Source organism: Pelobates fuscus, chromosome 4 (genome assembly GCF_036172605.1).
Source record: "Pelobates fuscus isolate aPelFus1 chromosome 4, aPelFus1.pri, whole genome shotgun sequence".
NCBI classification, from domain to species: domain Eukaryota; kingdom Metazoa; phylum Chordata; class Amphibia; order Anura; family Pelobatidae; genus Pelobates; species Pelobates fuscus.
In genome coordinates, this window is record NC_086320.1 from 166541076 (window position 1) to 166562486 (window position 21411).

General features: G+C 40.8%; 1 protein-coding gene across 1 annotated transcript in view; it reads right to left on the reverse strand.

The window, feature by feature from the left end:
• LOC134608703 (collagen alpha-1(XXI) chain-like) overlaps positions 1 to 20474 on the reverse strand; it is a 151640-nt gene extending 131166 nt beyond the window's left edge. Inside the window, exons 1-3 of the mRNA XM_063451746.1 lie at positions 20365 to 20474; positions 12115 to 12245; positions 5786 to 6346 (exon numbers count right to left, since the gene is read on the reverse strand). Coding sequence (XP_063307816.1) covers positions 5786 to 6346; positions 12115 to 12217 — 664 coding nt within the window. The 5' untranslated portion in view covers positions 12218 to 12245; positions 20365 to 20474. The remainder of the gene's footprint in view (positions 1 to 5785; positions 6347 to 12114; positions 12246 to 20364) is intronic.
• Positions 20475 to 21411: the final 937 nt, after the last annotated feature.

The following is a 21411-nucleotide window of genomic DNA, read 5'->3' on the forward strand; positions in this document are numbered from 1 at the left end:
AGCTGGCGGGCTAATAGTTCGGACAAGCCAGCTGTCAGACGCTGGGCAAGGGGGTGACTTGGTGACATTGGCTTCTTACGCTCAAACATGTCCTTGACAGAAACACATGACTGTGGGCAGATGAGCGGGAACTGCTCAAGGCGGGAGACGGAGTGGCGGATGGTTGAGAGGGGGCAAGAAGGACAGCAGTGGTTGACGTGGCTGAAGATGCTGGACCAGGAGGAGGATGGCGGCTTAGAGTAGGCGTGCTGCTTGTACTGTTGATCCCATAGGGGTTTGTGATGTGAGATCATGTGCCTACGCAAAGCAGTTGTACCTAGGTGGGTGTTGGACCTCCCACGACTCAGTTTCCTTTGGCACAGGTTGCAAACGGCATCGCTGTTGTCAGAGGCAGACACACAAAAAAAATGCCACACTGCTGAGCTCTGCAATGACGGCATTCTGGTGGTGGACACAGCATGCGTTGATTGGCGTGCTGTCGGGCTGACCCCGGGTGCCGATGCATGCTGTCTGACTGTGCCACTAGCTCCTTGCGACAACCCCCCCTGCTTCCAACTTGTCTCCTCCTCTCTGTCTCCCCATCTGAACTTTCGCCCTGTTCTTCTTCTTGCCGAGCGGGCACCCACGTGACATCCATGGACGCATCGTCATCATCAACCGCTTCGCTTGTATCTGACAACTCAGAAAAGGAAGCAGCAGCGGGTACAACATCATCATCATCACACCGTACCTCCATGTGTTTAATGCTGCCTGCCTGAGACATATCCCTGTTATCTACATCCTCTAGCAATAATGGTTGCGCATCACTCATTTCTTCAAACGGGTGTGTGAATAACTCCTCTGACATACCAAGTAAAGCGGCTGTGGTGCTAGTTTTGGTGGTGGCGGCAGGCGGGTGAGTGCTATCTTGAGAGGTGCCTGAAGCTAAGCTGGAGGAGGATGGTTCGTCAAGGTTCCGAGCGGAGGCTGTACAAGATTGGGTGTCCTGTGTTAGCCCGTCAACTAAGTCCTCAGAACTTTTCAAGTTCAGGGTACGTGGCTTCTGAAAACTGGGCATTATTCTAGGGCAAAAGGGAATCACAGCACCACGACCACGACGGCCCCTGCGGGGTGGCCTGCCTCTGCCTGTCATTTTTTTGGGGATTAGTGGTACTATGCGTGCAAGCTACTGTGAGACCAGATATGATTGGCAATGTGCACTGGAACAGTTCTGCAGAGCACACGCTGAAGGAAGGACTGACAGAGCCGCTTGAAGACAAGTAACTGCTATTCAATCTATAACAGTGAAATACAAATTTTGGTTTTAAAAGCACGCTATAGAGACACCAGATATGATTGGCAATGTGCACTGGAACAGTTCTGCAGAGCACACACTGTAGGCCTGAGACACCCGCTTGAAGACAAGTAACTGCTATTCAATCTATAACAGTGAAAAACAAATTTTGGTTTTAAAAGCACGCTATAGAGACACCAAATATGATTGGCAACTGTCAAAGCACGCTGGAACAGGTCTACAGAGCACACGCTGAAGTAGGCCTGACACCCAGACGCTTGCAGACAACTAACTGATCTTCTATTACAGTGAAAAAAATGATTTCTTTAAAATCTAAAGCTTAAGCTATTGTTAAAACAGATATGAGTGGTGGCCCTGACTGTGCAAATGGGCAAGGCATCCAACCTGACACAGAAGCTGGCAGGCAGGCAACTGCTCTTCTATTACAGTGAAAACAAATTATTTATTTTAAATGTAAAGCTTAACCAATTGTTAAAACAGATATGAGTGGTGGCACTGGGCAAGTAGGCACAGTATCCAATGTGAACCTCACACAGAAGCTGGCAGGCAGGCAACTGCTCTTCTATTACAGTGGAAACAAAATTTTGGTTGTAAAAGCACGCTATAGAGACACAAGATATGAGTGGCAACTGTCAAAGTACGCTGGCAGGGTTGTGCAGGGCACACGCTGAAGGAAGGCCTGACAGAGCCGCTTGAAGGACACTGACTGTCTGCTATTAGCTTACACTGGAAACCTTTTTTCTTTGTAAAAGCACGCTAAAGAGACACCAGATATGAGTGGCAACTGTCAAAGCACGCTGGCACAGGTCTGCAGAGCACACGCTGAAGTAGGCCTGAAACACAGACGCTTGCAGACAACTAACTGCTCTTCTATTACAGTGAAAAAAAAATATTTATTTTAAATGTAAAGCTTAACCAATTGTTAAAACAGATATGAGTGGTGGCACTGGGCAAGTAGGCACAGTATCCAATGTGAACCTCACACAGAAGCTGGCAGGCAGGCAACTGCTCTTCTATTACAGTGGAAACAAAATTTTGGTTGTAAAAGCACGCTATAGAGACACAAGATATGAGTGGCAACTGTCAAAGCACGCTGGCACAGGTCTGCAGAGCACACGCTGAAGTAGGCCTGAAACACAGACGCTTGCAGACAACTAACTGCTCTTCTATTACAGTGAAAAAAAAATATTTATTTTAAATGTAAAGCTTAACCAATTGTTAAAACAGATATGAGTGGTGGCACTGGGCAAGTAGGCACAGTATCCAATGTGAACCTCACACAGAAGCTGGCAGGCAGGCAACTGCTCTTCTATTACAGTGGAAACAAAATTTTGGTTGTAAAAGCACGCTATAGAGACACAAGATATGAGTGGCAACTGTCAAAGCACGCTGGCAGGGTTGTGCAGGGCACACGCTGAAGGAAGGCCTGACAGAGCCGCTTGAAGGACACTGACTGTCTGCTATTAGCTTACACTGGAAACCTTTTTTCTTTGTAAAAGCACGCTAAAGAGACACCAGATATGATTGGCAACTGTCAAAGCACGCTGACACAGGTCTGCAGAGCACACGCTGAAGTAGGCCTGACACCCAGATGCTTGCAGACAACTAACTGATCTTCTATTACAGTGAAAAAAAATGATTTCTTTAAAATCTAAAGCTTAAGCTATTGTTAAAACAGATATGAGTGGTGGCACTGACTGTGCAAATGGGCAAGGCATCCAACCTGACACAGAAGCTGGCAGGCAGGCAACTGCTCTTCTATTACAGTGAAAAAAAAATATTTATTTTAAATCTAAAGCTTAATCAATTGTTAAAACAGATATGAGTGGTGGCACTGGGCTAGTGGGCACAGTATCCAATGTGAACCTCACACAGAAGCTGGCAGGCAGGCAACTGCTCTTCTATTACAGTGGAAACAAAATTTTGGTTGTAAAAGCACGCTATAGAGACACAAGATATGAGTGGCAACTGTCAAAGCACGCTGGCAGGGTTGTGCAGGGCACACGCTGAAGGAAGGCCTGACAGAGCCGCTTGAAGGACACTGACTGTCTGCTATTAGCTTACACTGGAAACCTTTTTTCTTTGTAAAAGCACACTAAAGAGACACCAGATATGATTGGCAACTGTCAAAGCACGCTGGCACAGGTCTGCAGAGCACACGCTGAAGTAGGCCTGACACCCAGACGCTTGCAGACAACTAACTGATCTTCTATTACAGTGAAAAAAAATGATTTCTTTAAAATCTAAAGCTTAAGCTATTGTTAAAACAGATATGAGTGGTGGCACTGACTGTGCAAATGGGCAAGGCATCCAACCTGACACAGAAGCTGGCAGGCAGGCAACTGCTCTTCTATTACAGTGAAAAAAAAATTATTTATTTTAAATCTAAAGCTTAACCAATTGTTAAAACAGATATGAGTGGTGGCACTGGGCTAGTGGGCACAGTATCCAATGTGAACCTCACACAGAAGCAGGCAGGCAGGCAACTGCTCTTCTATTACAGTGAAAAAAATTATTTATTTAAAATCTAAAGCTTAACCAATTGTTAAAACAGATATGAGTGGTGGCACTGACTGTGCAAATGGGCAAGGCATCCAACCTGACACAGAAGCTGGCAGGCAGGCAACTGCTCTTCTATTACAGTGAAAAAAAATTATTTATTTTAAATCTAAAGCTTAACCAATTGTTAAAACGGATATGAGTGGTGGCACTGGGCAAGTGGGCACAGTATCCAATGTGAACCTCACACAGAAGCTGGCAGGCAGGCAACTGCTCTTCTATTACAGTGAAAAAAAAATATTTATTTTAAATGTAAAGCTTAACCTATTGTTAAAACAGATATGAGTGGTGGCACTGGGCAAATAGGCACAGTATCCAATGTGAACCTCACACAGAAGCTGGCAGGCAGGCACCTGCAATTACATTACACAGGAAAAAAAAAAAAAGCAGCCTGATGTTATAGCCCTAAAAAGGGCTTTTTGGGGTGCTGTCCTTACAGCAGAGATCAGATGAGTCCTTCAGGATTGTAGTGGACACTGAATACCCTAGCCTAGCTATCAATTTCCCTATCTAATCAGCAGCAGCTAAACTTTCCCTCCTCTCACTAAGCATGCATCTTCCGAATGAATCGAAAATGGATGCTGGGAGGGAGGTTGGAGGGTGTGGAAGGGAGGGAGTGCTGCTGATTGGCTGGAATGTGTCTGCTGACCGAGAGGCACAGGGTCAAAGTTTGCCCAATGATGACGAATAGGGGGCGGATCGAACTGCGCATGTGTCCGCCCGCCGTGGCGAACGCGAACACGCTAATTTCGCCGGGAACTGTTAGCCGGCGGACAGTTCGGTACATCACTAGTCAGATGACAGCATTATTAAAAAGACATAAAACCTACATGTATCCGTACAAATCTCCCGCAAAGGAGTAATCAGTTCTGATTACTTTTACCCAATCAGAAGCTTGCAAGCTGACACCAAATGTCAAATAGTTTCAATTAATGAATCTATTTGTGTTAAAGCCCCTAGTGACTGACTGACAGCCACTAATAAGTGTGTACATTGCAAAATGTAAACAGTGCTGTTTCCATATTGTTAAATGAAGAAAAAACACAATTTAGTAGAACTAGATATATTCTGTAGTATATAGTATACTAGATATATGGGTGTAATTTGTTTTGATATATGAAATCGCGACTTACAATAGCTGCATTTTTAGTATCTGCAGCTTCTTCAAGCCCTTCACTTCTTCTCCCGCAAAGATATTCTGTGGCTGGCCAAACACAGAAGTCTTTGTAAGGGAGATGCTCTAGCCAATTGTCTGCCTCATAAATTTAGCTCCACTGACTTAAACTACCAAGACAAGCTATCCGATTGACAGCCAAAGTTCTGTCTTTAGGGCACACAGAACATTTAAAATTTTCACACACATTACTTTACAATCTAACTTAACAGGATATTTTTTTTTATAAAAACTGGGAAACAAATAGGTTTCCAGCATTTAATACCAGGGATTGTCAACCACGGTGAGAAAGCAAGCCAATGCTCAGATTAATGTTACTGATTGCTGCAAATGGTTTTCATAATTTTATAATTGTATACATGTATCTTTATCTAGAATTGAATAAAACCACATACTGACTTCAACAAAGATTGACCACTATATTTAATCTTTAACATTAATTAATATTTTTGAGCTTCCATATACAGATATCGGCTGGAGTCATTTTTAACGGCGCAACAAAGCAGCAGTGGAGCTTTGGGAGCTCTTGGCCCTCATGAGACTGGGGAAGTTGCCCTCAGGCTAAATTGGCTAGCCAGTCTGTTCAAATTCTATTTTACTATTCACATGTCTTTTATCTTTGAGATGTTAAGCTGTAACCCCATTGTTGCATGTTTGGATTCCACAAAGATTTGTCAAATTCTATGCAATGTTGTTTTACAACTATTAATTTATTAATGATGCTATTATATGCCATGCCATTAAAGACAGAAACATACCTTCACATATCTTCTGTTGCATTGTCTCTTTAATCTTGTCAATGGTTGTATAGTCTTGTGCATAAAGAACATAGTCCGAGGAAGGACTATTGGCAATGGTCACCAGTTCTGATGTGGTGATTTCCGATCCAACTCCAACAGCAAACATAACGATATTCTGTGCCTTGGCTTCCATAGCCTGCTCAACAACATCGTCTTGAGATTTCCCATCTGTAACCACTATAGCAATTCTGTTTTTTGCAACATTAGTCCTTTGCGATGTGGTAAAGACATTATTTGTTGCAAATTTTATTGCACGTCCTGTCTGAGTATTTCCACCCAAATATTTCATGCTCTTCAGTGCATTGATGAGTTGCTGGTTTGTACGATGCTGCCCAAGAGGGAATTCTAGTCGGGGTGCATCACTGTATTGCACCACAGCCACCTGAGTATATGCGGGGCCAATGTCAAAACTGTTTGTTACATTTACCAACCAGCTCTTAGCAGTGTCAAAGTCAGTGTAACCAACACTCCAGGATCCATCAACAATGAAGACTAGATCATTCACAGCAGTTCTGCAACCTGTAAAATAATTTACATACTCATTTTGGTTTTGATTACATTTTTTTTTTAACTTGATGTATATATGCTAAATCATTTTATCACAATTTTTCAATCCCTACTCCTTAATTTCTTCCTGCAACAATTTGGCCACAAAGCACAATAAACGTATAACGTTTCGCACAAGCCAAAGTAACGAGTTAAACTGGCAAAACAGAAAGAATGTGATAATTCCTGATTTTATCTTCCCCAAGTATTTAGACATCACCATCCTTTTTTTTTATAGGCTGTTCCTACATCCACATCTCTGTCTATAAAGAATTAAACTCTTACAATTTTAACTCTGGGATATGCTGTATATTTTCAGTTATCCTCTTTCCACTGAAAGCATTCCATTAGCATACACGTAAAAAAACAATAACACATTTAAAATTAAAAATTTAAATCTGTTCAATTTGTCATGCTCCACTCTAATGTTTTTTACCCTGAAGAAAACATTACTAGAGTTATATAATCTACATGGTGTTCTGTCTTTAATTGTGGCTAATAACATTTTTACACACATTACTACTGAGAGGAAAGTATTAAATATGCTTGTTTCCCATGACATGTGTTAACAAGCATTTGTTAAAGTACACACGTTTGCTGGGCATAGGCGTGAGGAACACATAACATTACTTAAAAGGCCTAAATAAAAAGAAAATAAAAATCACTGTTTAGTTTCCCTCCTCCCCCCTAAAAAAAATTTAAAAAAAATCGGGGGTACAGTATATCTAAACCAGCTTGCAAATGCTGTCGTTCATTTTTCTGCCCATATAAAAAAAATAAAAAGATATAGATATCTTCTTTGCAGCATGTAAGCCACCCCCTTCATCCCCAGCCCAGACTTTTTGTGGCTGTCCAATCACAGACTTCCAAAGCAGGTGCTCTGAACAATTGCTGCCTCTTGAGTTTAGCTCCACTGAGCTAACAAAACCAGGAAGTAACAGGACTGGTTGTCTGGCTTGAAGCTTGTGGGTGTAAAAACAAGGTTAATTTATAAAAGTGCCAACTGTAAGATTCAAAAAGAAAAACTCTTTACACATAAAGCATGTCAGCAAGTTAAAGTACTTTACGGGTTTAGAGTGTCCATTTAAAAACAATAATTAAAAAATGATGTATCTAATACTTTTCTTGGAGTAGTGACTAAATATATACATGGTTATTTTTCTTCAAAAGTATTGAAGTGTGTATACAGACCTAAAAAAGAGAGAGGGAGGACGATTTTGCCTTTCATTGCAGAGCGGCTGAGCACACCTGGCATACCCCTTGCACACGATTATGGGGCTTTATGATAAATTAATTTGCCCAAAGGCATGCTAATAACAGAAAAGAGATGAATGTATGTAATTGTCTAATTTGTAGTTCCTCAGGGTTAAATGCTTCAGTTTTGCTGACATTCTAAAATTACCTTTATTGTCTAGACATATCTCTGAGAAATGTAAAATATATTTTATATGGGGCTTTTCATGTGGATATTGGAGTTTTTAGCTTGGTCTCTTTTATCATTGTTATATTTTCTTTCAAATGTTTGCCCAAATTTGGGCTTAAAATGATATATACACTTCTATCTTTCAATCCCTGTTTCCCGAACTGAAATGCATTGAGGAGAATTTGCTATGCCCAGAATTTGGCTCTGGCTATCACAACTAGCAACCAAAAGAAACACACAGAATTCATATTGACACAAAATGGAACGAGTATCCAAAAAAGCTAACAACCCAGAAAAATGACATGTCTTTACTGAATCTCTTATTAACTTCCAGTAAAAGCTGAAAATCTGAAACACTTTTTCCAAAATTTAACTAAAGTGTGTTTATATTTACTTTCTCATTTTTATTATAGCAGTTCCAGCTCAGAGCTCTGTTTTACTACAAATGTAAGAATAATAAGGCAATATTGGACCCAAATAACATTTGATTTACGGGCATTTTATATTTATTAAACCACATAGGGCCATGATCAAAGCAAACAAAATTAACTTTGGCAAAAAAAATTATTGGAAGAAAAACATCTAACATCATGTTTACACATCCAGCATAAGGATCCTACTACTACATGCTATTCCTTACGGGGCAAAACAAATCCAATATAAAAAAAATAGCTGGAGGGGCGGAGCCTGACAGGCAAGCGAGCAAGACGTGCTCTGTTGGAGCTCCCGCCGATCGGTACACTCCCGGCCCAAAATCTGAGGGTGATACGCAACAGGACCCGCACACTACATTTCAGCAACCTGGGGAAACCAGCACGTACCTGCAGACACCCGATATGCCTCTCACAATGCCGGAGAACCGAGATGGCGACCTGGGGCCTACGAGATTAGGCGGGCTGGGAAGGCGGCCGCTCCCAGCTCCCAACTTCGGACCACAGACAAGCACCAAACCCTCCCCCCCCCCTACGGACCGGGGGGGACATCCCGGTCCCCGCCACATGGAGCTGGCCCTGCTGCACGCCTGCAGTCGGAGCCGACAGCCGAAACCAGCAGGCCGAGGGTGAGGGCCTCCAGAATGGCGGACACTAGCGACAGTCGAACTCGAGGCAATCAGCAGCAGCCTGCAAAACCCATTCCCACCTCTAACGCAAACACGATGAAGGTGGAACAAAGCGGGGCAGCAAATTCACATACCCTGTCAACAAGGGCCACACAGCCTAAGCCTGAAATGCAGGGCACCAGCCTCAGGACACAAAGGTCCTCATTGGAAATCTTTGATTGGCTCTGCACAGGCCTCAGGGAGGCTTTACACAACCGGGGAGTGACTCACCGCCAAGCTACATCAATAGTGGCCTCATGGATACGTCCTGCAGCGAGGCGCAGCCACTATGTGCAGACACCGCGTGCCTCCAAGATGGCCGTCCGGCACCACAGACTCCGCCGGGCCTTGAGGAGGAAAGTAGCACCAAACCCTCCGTGCGCACGAACCCAACAGCACACAAGGCACAAGGGGGCACCGAACCAAACGACGCCCACACATGTCCAACCTGACCAAAACGCCGGCGACAAGCGTAACACGACAAGCGTCTCCCTATACCAGACAATACCGCAAGCGAACGCACGACTGCACCACATGGGGGACACCGCCGAAACAGAACCCCGAAGCGGAGACATCAGGCCCTGTGGAAGCAGAGATGAGCCCAGCGGACACAGAGCACAGGACTTACCATCAATGGGTATAGGCTGAAAGGCCTATAACACTGCCCCACAGGGGTAACCATAGTCTGAACTGCTTTGAACTCTCATACCATCGAAGTACCCAGACGCAGAAATGTAAAGCAGGCCACAAGTGGGCAATACCCCTTTGATAACGCAGGACTCACTGCACAATGCTCTTGATGGTTTATTTATCTTTTCTTTATTTTTTATCTTTTCTTTATTTTTTCTTTATTTTTATTTTTTTTCTCTCACCCAGTTGATTAATGGCAAAGCAAAGCTTCATGCATTATGTTTTATGTTTAGTCACTCATGATAAAGACAGCTAGGATAGCCGGTATAAAAATTCTGACTAGCTAATCGACTCCACGCACTGCCATTCTGCACCTATGCAGATATAACTAAATGATATGCATTTACGTTACTTGAATTGTTTATAGCGTGATTATAGCACCGTTCTAACATACTTTTAATTCCAATCTGTGTTTAAAGCCAAATGTTTAAGCTTGATTTAAAACTAAAATTTGTGTCACACACACACTAAAGCGAGAGATAACCTGTCACACACACACTAAAGCGAGAGATAACCTGTCACACACACACTAAAGCGAGAGATAACCTGTCACACACACACTAAAGCGAGAGATAACCTGTCACACACACACTAAAGCGAGAGATAACCTGTCACACACACACTAAAGCGAGAGATAACCTGTCACACACACACTAAAGCGAGAGATAACCGGTCACACACACACTAAAGCAAGAGATAACCGGTCACACACACACACACACTAAAGCGAGAGATGACGGTATCAAAGCGAGGGATAACAATATTAACGCGAATGATGAGAACTACCTAGTATAACCTTGAACGTAGATTGTATGCTCAAACCTTGTTCTTCTCCTTTGTCTCTCCTCTACCAACCTTTCCATGATATGTACGTTTTAATACGCAAAACTTTTAATTATTCGCTCGTTGTTAACGTTGATTGCACGTACTAGTACGCATACCTAATCACAAAAAAATGTGCAGATTAAACCTGTCCTGACGATGTTAACGTTGATACACCTGTGACTGCTGTCGTGGCATAACAGGATTGCTTGTAACCCATAATGCACAACAAAAATAAAGAATTAAAAAAAAAAAAAATAGCTGAACTGCATGCCAAAATTATAATAAAATTTTACTTTATTTATTACAGTGCATAAATATATATATATAGAGAGATATATACTTGCTAATGCAAGTAAAAAAAAAAAGTAAGGCACAGAACAAAAAACTGAAAAAGAAATAATTTAACTTAAAGTAGAAGAGTTGAGACTCAGTGAGCTCACTACCCCAAGGTTTCAGCAAACACCACTGCCTTTTCCAACGGTAGAATCATACTATATTCACTATACTTGTGGTGTGCAGCTCTGCTGTTTTGCAGTCAGACTGTTAACCTTTTCAGCTAAGTTAAAAAGTGGAGCAGTTCAATCTCTATGAACCAGAATAAAAAAAATACTCCTGATGGGCTAAGGTGCTTCCTGAATTGAGCAAAGCTTGATGCCAGAAATGTAGAAACATAGAAACAGGATGTGATGGCAGATAAGAACCATTCGGCCCATCTAGTCTGCCCAATTTTCTAAATACTTTCATTCCCTGGCCTTATCTTAAGTCTAGGATAGCCTTATGCCTATCCCATGCATGCTTAAAATCCTTCACTGTGTTAACCTCTACCACTTCAGCTGGCAGGCTATTCCATGCGTCTACTACCCTCTCAGTAAAGTTATACTTCCTGATATTATTTTTAAACCTTTGCTCCTCTAATTTAAGACTACGTCCTCTTGTTGTGGTAGTTTTTCTTCTTTTAAATATAGTCTCATCATTTAGTGTGTGGATATTTGGACGAAATATCCCTTTTCTCTAATTGTAAACCACTACAGAGTATGTTGGTGCTATATAAATGCTAATAATAATAATAATAATAATAATAATAATAACAACCAAGGCACTTATTCATGCACTCACACCAAGGACCTTGATTATTCTTTGTTAGCACAGCGGATTGCCAACTCTTACCTACATTACTTCTCTGGGTCTGTCCCAATTTTAATTAAAGCCCTTGCTTTATCAGGCGTTCCCCTAGATCCCAGGTCTCGGACATAGTGTATGTGTTTGTTGAGGTATAAAAAGAATACATACTTTCCATTCTCTTTTTTTATACTGGATACATTACTACATATAACCTTCTTCCTCTACATTATAAACTTGATTGATAAATGCAACTCATCTCTTGGTTATGCTTAATTTAAGTTACTGTAACTTGTACCAGTTCATTTGTTTAACTTGATGTTTGTATAAACTTATAGGGAAAATCCTGGCCTGGACCACTACACCAAAGGGATTATGTATAAAGAAAATTGTATAGCATAGCTCAAATAGAATAACAATCAAATTAGAAACCATAGGAATGTTCGGTGTGATTGCTCCATATTTAGAACTTTGCCCAGAACCGGTCTTTATTTTCAACTCAGTGTGAAATCCTTAAAGTAGGTAACATTGTAATAAAAAGCAGATGTGATACTAAATAAGGACAAACATATGCAAGAAGCTCACCTGCTAGAGAATCTTCTTCATCCATTAGGGTTAATTCTTGTCCAGGCAGTGAGTGTGTAAGCATACTTACAGTAAGAATTCTTAACGCCCATGTAGATTTCATTTTGTTCTGAATAACCCTTTCTGATTATCTAAACATAGGGAAAAAAAACAAAGAAAAATATGTCAGTCTGTTGTCTGTATCAAGCACTAAATAGTATACTGTATACTGAGCAAACAGAAGAAAGGGGTGAAGTTCTTGACTTTTAAGGAAAAAGTAAGAAGCAGAGTGACTTAATGGACTAAGATTTAGTTTCTCTGCTGGAAGAAGAACTGTGCTGGATCCAAATGAGGGTAAGCAGGGCATGTTGCAATATATTTTTATTATTATTATTGTTAGTAGTATTATTTATAAAGTGCAACAACTTCTGCAGCGCTGTACAATGGGTTATTAGGTTTTACATTAAAAAGCAATGCAATATAAAAATCATGTAGTTAATATTATTGTTATTAATTCCATAGCATGTAATACCAATATTACATGAAACTGATGTCAATGCAAAAAGGTACGTGGCTCATGCGTATTTAGAATTGAGCAGTTGTCCTCAATCCTTCTAAAACAAATGTAAATTTTCCCTACTAATGAGGATACTTTCATTGGAATGATGATAAATGCATTTCTTTAAGAATATAATGCCTAAAGGGATATATTTAATTAAAGTGAAATATAAGCCTCAATTCACTTTTTACATCCTGTAAGTTCATAGAAGAGTTATCATTTACCTCATATTTTATAGTCTGTATTATCTGATGGCTAAAACTGGAGTAGAACAAGAAATGACATTTAACCTCTGTTTGTCTTGTGATTTATGCTAGAAGTGAAAGGTTATTTTTAAGCGTCATCTTAAGCATTTATCAGTTCCACTGTGGTCTCCTCTACAAGTCTTATCATGGACTTCAAGTCTACCAATGAGGGATCATGACTGGAGGCAAATGTCAACACGATCTTGCATTTGTTAGGCAAAACAGCCATCACATATACACAGCTTATAACACACATTATATACTTTCTACTATTCCTCCCTCGCTGTAGGGTTTTCTGATTTTATGCATGTTTCTGGAATAATCCTAGCTGTAATCATAAAATCACAAAAAATAAAAAATGTACATGCCATCTCAAAAATTACAATTTACATTGTTCAATATGTATTAACATTATTTTGCAGTCACCAACAGGTTCAAATCAAGTCATTTTGAATTCTCATGTATATATAGATAGCAGAGGAGTATAGCTGATAATCTCCAGAAAGAAAAACAATACAATAGTATAATACCGTAAATGAGCAATAGGACTGCGCCAATCAGTGCTGTATTTAGCCCAAGGCAAACTAGGCCCCCAAACGCCGCTCGGACATCCCCCCCTATCATGAGCTGGCTGGCTGGCCATCTAGTGGACCCCCCCCCCCGGCGGGCGGCTGTTCTAATCAGAGGCGGAGAGGGAGCTGTGATCTCTCTGCTCTGCTTCCTCGTGCGCTGTTTGCTGATGCCGGGAGCCGAAATATGATGTCATATTAAGGCTCCCGGCATCAGTAGACAGCCCACGAGGGAGCAGAGCAGGGAGATTAGCGATCCCTCGCCGCTTCTGATTAGAACAGCCGCCTGCCTCACTGCAGCCCCACTGGACCCCAGGGCACCCATGCATGCCAGCTTTCCCAAAAGGTAGGGAGGCTGGGTTGGTGGAAAATGTTAATTATAATAATATTAATAATTTGTATGTATGTCTGTTAGTGTATGTGTGTGTATGTCCGTTAGTGTATGTGTGTGTATGAGTGTATGTGTGTCTGTTAGTGTATGCGTGTGTATGAGTGTATGTATGTCTGTTAGTGTATGTGTGTGTGTGTGTCTGGTAGTGTATGTGTGTGTATGAGTGTATGTATGTCTGGTAGTGTATGTGTGTATGAGTGTATGTATGTCTGTTAGTGAATGAGTGTATGTGTATGTCAGTGTGTATGAGTGTATGTGTCTCTGTTAGTTTAGGTGTGTGTGTGTGTGTGTATGTCTGTTACTGTATGTGTGTGTGTGTGTGTGTGTCTGTTAGTGTATGTGTGTATGTAAATCTGTTAGGGTGTGTGTGTGTATGAGTGTATTTATGTCTGTTAGTGTATGTACGAATGTGTGTGTATGAGTGTATGTGCGTTTGTTAGTGTATGCATGTGTATGTTTGTGAGTGTCTGTCAAATCAGTGAGAGTCTGTTTGTTTAGTGTGTGTGTGACTATCAGTGTGTGTCTGTCAATGAGTGTCTGTCAGTGTGTTTGTGTGTGTCTCTCTGTCAATGAATGAGTTTGTGTCAGGGAATGTGTGTGTGTCAAATCCGTGACGTCTGTGTGTGTGTCATTGAGTGTGTGTATGTTACTGTCAGTGTGTACTGTACAGGATCCCTTACTTTCTCCTGGTGGGGCGCAGTTGCCCCACCCAGGTAAGCCGACCTACAGCTGATTTGGCTTAACTTCTGGTGTGGCCATGTCACAGGATGTGATGAGGGTGGGACATTTTTACAGGGTAGGGAAATTTGATAGAACACCTGCAATGTGAGTGAGAAAAGGCAAGTTAATTTTTTGTTTTAAAATCTGGCAGTGGGGGTCCGGCCACCTAAATGGTAACTAGGGCATTATACCATTAGGAATATTTATTTGCTTTAATGTTCCTTTAAGAAAAACATCTATTTTATTTAAAAACAAATACATAGAGTTAGGTAGCTGAGACTTTTCAATGCACTGAAAATTATATACTAAACCTCATGTAGCATGGGTTGTACAACTCTCCGCTTAAATTGTATCTAATATTTCCATGCATTTTCCACTTCAGAGGTGAAGCAGGTGCAATGCATTGGAGCTCATTAAAGTTTGTTTGAGTCAAAAGTTACCATGGTTTATTGAATAAACAGCAAGTTAAAGTGACTTGAGTACTGAACTGAAAGTTATAGACCCAGATAACATGAATCAGGAAAAATATAATTACTGAATTGGAGATTTTTTCCAAATTATATAGCTTTTAAAAGTTACTTTAACATTACTTTCTGTTTAGTAAATATATTATCTACCCACATTTAAGGATGCTATTTCAACATATTCATGCAGTTGTGGCCTATAGTGTATATTCTTGTTGCTTCTCCTCTTTATCTCCAATTCTCCATCAACATTTTAATAAACATTTTAATAAATGTGTGATTTTTTGCTAAAGTAATATAGCTATAGGCTGTGCTCTAAAATCATAAACGTGTGATTTTTTGCTAAAGTAATATAGCTATAGGCTGTGCTCTAAAATCGTGTGATTTTTTGCTAAAGTAATATAGCTATAGGCTGTGCTCTAAAATCATAATTGTAATTTAATATTCAACCAGTTTAGCACACATTAATACCAAATAGGTGGCAAGCATACTGGCACAATTTCACCACTGTATGGCAATGCTACAATAATAGCTATGAAAGGAGAACACATTTGCTTAAATGACCACTATAGTGCCAGGAAAACAGACTCGGTTTCCTGGCACTATAGGGTCTTTAGGTCCCCCCCACCCTCAGGATCCCCCTCCTGCCGGGCTCTAGGGAGAGGAAGGGGTTAATAACTTACCTTTCTCTAGTGCCGGGCTCCCTCGGCGCTGGGGAACTCTCCTCCCTCTTTTGACGTCAGCGCTGAATGCGCACGCGCGGAAAGAGCTGCGTGCACATTCAATCAGTCTATAGGAAAGCATTTCTCAATGCTTTCCTATGGACGGCAGCGTCTTCTCACTGTAATTTTCCCAGTGATAAGCGCAGAAGCGGCCTCTAGTGGCTGTCAGGGAGACAGCCACTAGAGGCTGGATTAACCCTAGTGTAAACATAGCAGTTTCTCTTAAACTGCTATGTTTACAGCTGCAGGGTTAACCCTAGAATGACCTGGCACCCAGACCACTTCAATTAGCTGCTCCCTTTTTCCTCAAAGCTTCTGGAAAGGCTTGTCTTTACCCGTGTGTCTCATTTCCTCAATTCCAACTCTCTCCTTGACCCCCTTCAATCTGGCTTCCGCCCTCTCCACTCTACAGAGACGGCCCTTATCAAAGTCACTAACGACCTAATCGCAGCTAAATCAAAAGGCCACTACTCCATACTAATTCTTCTTGACCTCTCAGCGGCCTTTGACACCGTTGATCATGCTCTCCTTCTTCAAACTCTTCAATCGCTTGGTCTCTGTGACTCTTTCCTCTCGTGGTTTTCCTCTTATCTCTCCCAACGCTCATTCAGTGTCTCATTTTCTAATGATACCTCCTCCCCTCGCCCTGTCTCGGTTGGAGTTCCCCAAGGCTCCGTCCTTGGTCCCCTTCTATTTTCTCTTTATACTGCCTCTCTTGGCAAACGTATTACCTCTTTTGGATTCCACTACCACCTGTACGCTGATGACACCCAGCTATATCTCTCCTCCCCGGACCTCTCCCCTGCCGTCCTGCAACGTGTCACTGCTTGCCTTTCTTCCATCTCTGACTGGATGTCCTCCCGCTTTCTGAAACTCAATCTCTCAAAAACTGAGCTCCTTGTCTTTCCTCCTCCTAATACTGATCCTCCTCTTTCACTCTCCCTTCAAGTTTGTGGTACCAACATCAGTCCATCCTTGCAAGCGCGCTGTCTTGGCGTCATACTTGACTCTGGTCTCACCTTTGAGCCTCACATCCAGCATGTTGCCAAATCCTGTAGATTCCATCTTAAAAACATAGCCCGCATCCGCCCCTTTCTTGCACCAGATACTACCAAGGAGCTTGTCCATGCTCTGGTAATCTCCCGCATGGATTACTGTAACCCTCTCCTGATTGGTCTTCCCAAAAGCCGTACTGCACCCCTACAGTCCGTAATGAACGCTGCTGCTAGACTGATTTTCCTCTCTAGTCGTTTCTCTCACACCTCACCCCTCTGCCAGTCCTTACATTGGCTTCCTGTATGCTATAGGAGTCAATTCAAGGTACTAACTCACACCTATAAAGCACTGAACAACTCTAGCCCCTCTTATATCTCCTCACAGATCCATAGGTATGTCCCTTCTCGGTCTCTCCGCTCTGCCCGTGACCACCTCCTGTCCGTTGTCCGCACTCGTACGGCCAACTCGCGCTTGCAGGACTTCTCGCGGGCGGCTCCCTTCCTATGGAATAGCCTGCCTACCGCCATCAGACTCTCCCCTAGTCTTGCATCTTTTAAGAAGTGCCTTAAAACTCATCTCTTTAGGAAAGCATATGGCCTCCAAGACTAACCCTTACCTCACATACCGGTCTCTTGCCCTCTCCTAAAGGGCAGTCCACCTTATTTGATTGCAAATTCCTGTCCTAATGTGTTTTACACCCACCTCCTATAGAATGTAAGCTCGATCGAGCAGGGTCCTCTTCAACCTATTGTTCCTGTAAGTTTATTTGTAATTGTCCTATCTATAGTTAAATCCCTTCTCATAATATTGTAAAGCGCTACGGAATCTGTTGGCGCTATATAAATTGCAATAATAATAATAATAATAATAAAGTGGTCTGGGTGCCTATAGTGGTAACCCCTTAAGGACACATGACATGTGTGACATGTCATGATTCCCTTTTATTCCAGTTGTTTGGTCCTTAAGGGTTTAAATATATTTTCTGAGGTACCACCCTTGCCAGTTTAATTGTTGAGGACAACATATATAGGCAAACGTTAATGTGCAATTAATATATAAATAATGCAAATCAAAATACTGGTACAACAGCCACAATTTATGTATTACATTCTGGGACAGGAGAGAGACAGTGTTAAAGCCTTGAGTAGATAGAGTTAAGTATTTTATTCCTTTAGCATACAATTTAACACATACACTGCTGTGGTGTGTAGTACATGATGTGGTGATTTTCTTGAATTAATTCTTTTTTTTTTTTTTTTTTAGTATAAATTCTTTTATTTAATTTCTTACACACATACATTTAACACTATGACTACATAAGTCCAATACTATTTTAACATGATTCGCACATTTAACACATTTACATAATACAAAATACAAAATACAAACACAATACAGTGTTATCTGCCGGGTCAGGCATTGAGAGGGGATATATCATTAACTCATGTCTCTAATTCTTTCTGAGCTCAGGTAAATCCTAATATGCTTTATGGCCGATTTTCAATTTTGTTGAGCCACCCTTGCCATAGGTCTCTCCTTTTGGGGGCATTCAAATATGGGATGCTCAGATCTCTCTCCATCATTGTCTGAAGACGGATTTGGTCCTTAATCGTATCCCAATTGATCGTTTGGTTTGATTTCCAATTCCGTGCTAAGACAATTTTGAATGCGATAAAGCAGTGAATAACAAAGCATTTGATACTATAGACCATCTTTGGCCAGTGCATGTGTAGCAAGACTATCTCAGGTTTCATTTCTAACTCTATTCCGGCTATCTCTTTTATGAATCTTAGCATTCTCTTTATAGAGCTCTGGATTTTTGAACAACTCCACCAGATATGAATAAATGAGCCTACTTCTTTATCACATCTCCAACATTTAGAAGATACCCCTGGGTACATCTGGGACAGCTTACTGGGGACTAGATACCATCTATAGATGACCTTATAGTAAGATTCTAATAGATTTAAGCATTGGACCTGTCGACGAGTAATATTTATGGCTTTACACCACTCATCCTGATCTAACGGACATTTCAGATCATTCTCCCATTTAGTTTTCTGAGGGAAGCTAACCACTTCATTCATGTTTCTTATAGCCTCTATTGCTTTAGCTAGGACTTTTGGTACATTTTGGTTTGAGAAAATGTTTTTTATCATCATATACGCTTTTCCAAGATCTTTGCTAAGGTGTTTCTGCAGAAAATATTTAAGTCTCAGGTACGTAAATACTTCTCGCTGGGACAGATGGAATTTCTGTACAATAGTATCAAAAGGCAATATGTTAGCTGGACCTAATATCTGCGAGACTTTATATATTCCCTGGGTTCGCCAGCTATCTAGAGAGATGTCCCTCATATTAGCTTCTATTGTTCTCAGATTTGCTGTATCCAAAATCGCATGTTTTAGAGACATTTTCATTTTGATTTCCTCCCAGACTGGCACCATTTGAGCCCATATAATATTATTTTTGATATCGATCTCCATTTTACCTAAAGGTTTTGTATTCCATAATATGCCCTCTGAACTTTTTAGACCTAAATCTTCCATTTCCATACAAAACCAACTTTCTTTCCTAGCCGTCACCGTCTGGGACCTGTACATATGTGTAATCACGTTTGCCCAGTATATAACTCTTATATTGGGAAAATTTAATCCACCGTCCTTGGTTTTTAGTGATAGGATTTTCCTGTTTATTCTATTTTTCTTACCTTTATTAATAAAGTTCTCTAGATTATTCTGTAATAATGTCAACCAACTATCTGGAACCCTGAGTGGAATCATTTGAAATAAATAGTTCCACTTAGGGATAATATAGGAGTTGATGACATTAATACGACCCCACCAGGTAATCTGCGCACTTCTCCAATCTTTGAGTAGTAAGTTTGTACTTTTTAACAAGCTTAAGAAATTTTCTTCCATCATTCTCTCTATATTTTTCGTAATGGTTATTCCTAAGCAGTCAAACTTCTGAGGTGCCCATGTAAATGAATTCTTGAATTAATTCATAGAAATGAGATTCGCAAATTATCTATTCACATCCATAAACAGTGCTTTCTCCATGTTACAAATATACCACTAGGACACTGTGTCTTTACATAGAATATACAGTTGCATAGGATATACAATATTTCAACCACTCCTGCAGTATTTTTAATCAAATCAATATTAACTTCTCAAGAATTATATGAATTAATTTGCACAGCAACATATTAATGAAAAGTATGAACATTATAAAAAGAAAATTCATCTGTATCACTTGTTTATGATTTGTCAATAGATCTCTCTGCCTTGATGTACAAATCACTCTGGGTTTTCTGCAACATATACACCGAATTACAAAATGTAGGCTACACTAGTCAAAAGCTGTGACTATACATTGTGATTTGCAATGTTTGCCTTAATGCTATAAATCAGTTTTACTCATACAGTGAACACATGTCTTACTGAACAATTGTACCAATCAACTGAAATGGAGATGTTGTCTTCAAACAACGGGATATGGAAAATAGGACTCAAAATAACAATTATTAATAATTCTGAAAGCATGACCCCCCCCCCCCCCCCAAAAAAAAAGCTCAAAACAACACAGATAGCTCAACTTACCTTTTCTTACTATGTGCAGTGCATTGGCATCCAGTGAGCAGATTGATCAATTACTGTCTGGACAGGTAATGGGAGGGCAGGTGCTGTGGAATAGCTAGAGAGGTGTCCTGCTGTTTCACTACACTACATCAGTGCATGCCAGAAGCCTGCATAAAATACACACACACACTGCCTAGATCTGATGTCACAAGTTTAAGCTCATGTCAAACCCAGCCCACTCTGTGCACACTAGGATCAAGGCCCCATGGAAAACATTAATTATAGGGGTAGCTAAAACAATAATGAAAAGAATGTGATAGGATACACTGTAAGAGGTGCAAGTTAAAAGAAGAAACAGTAAAGGCCAGGTACAATGAAAGTGGCAGTGATTTTCAGATATAGTTTCACTGAATGCACGTAACCTCTATGTATTCCAAGGTTTTTCTTTTTTATTTAAATACCAATATCATAGCTAGCTACCAATGTGACCCACATATTTTAGATGCCCAAGGTTGTTTTCCTTGACATCATTTAATTTGGCAGTGCATTGAAGTACTTGAGCAACACACATAGAGCTTGAATTCCTAGCATTAAATAGAATCGGGCTGGAAAAGCATTGTGGGAGTTGTAGTTGTGAACAGTTGGGAAATAATTATGTTAAAGAATGTTGATCAGCTTACAGACCAATATTAAAGTTATCATTATTTACTTTAATTATGTGATAGAAGAATATTCCGTGCCATCTGTTTCGAATGCCTGGAACTCTCCATAGATTTTATTGACTAAATAACAACTGACCGCCAGTGCCATCCTAACAACATTATGGGCCCCCAGGCATAGCAGTGCACTGGCACCCTGCCTACAGACAAATCACAGGAATAAAAAATTAAATTTATAAATAAAATTAAAGGACCACTCTAGGCACCCAGACCACTTCAGCTTAATGAAGTGGTCTGGGTGCCAGGTCCAGCTAGCTTTTACCCTTTTTTTTAATAAACATAGCAGTTTCAGAGAAACTGCTATGTTTATTCTGAGGGTTAAGCCAGCCTCCAGAGCCTCTAGTGGCTG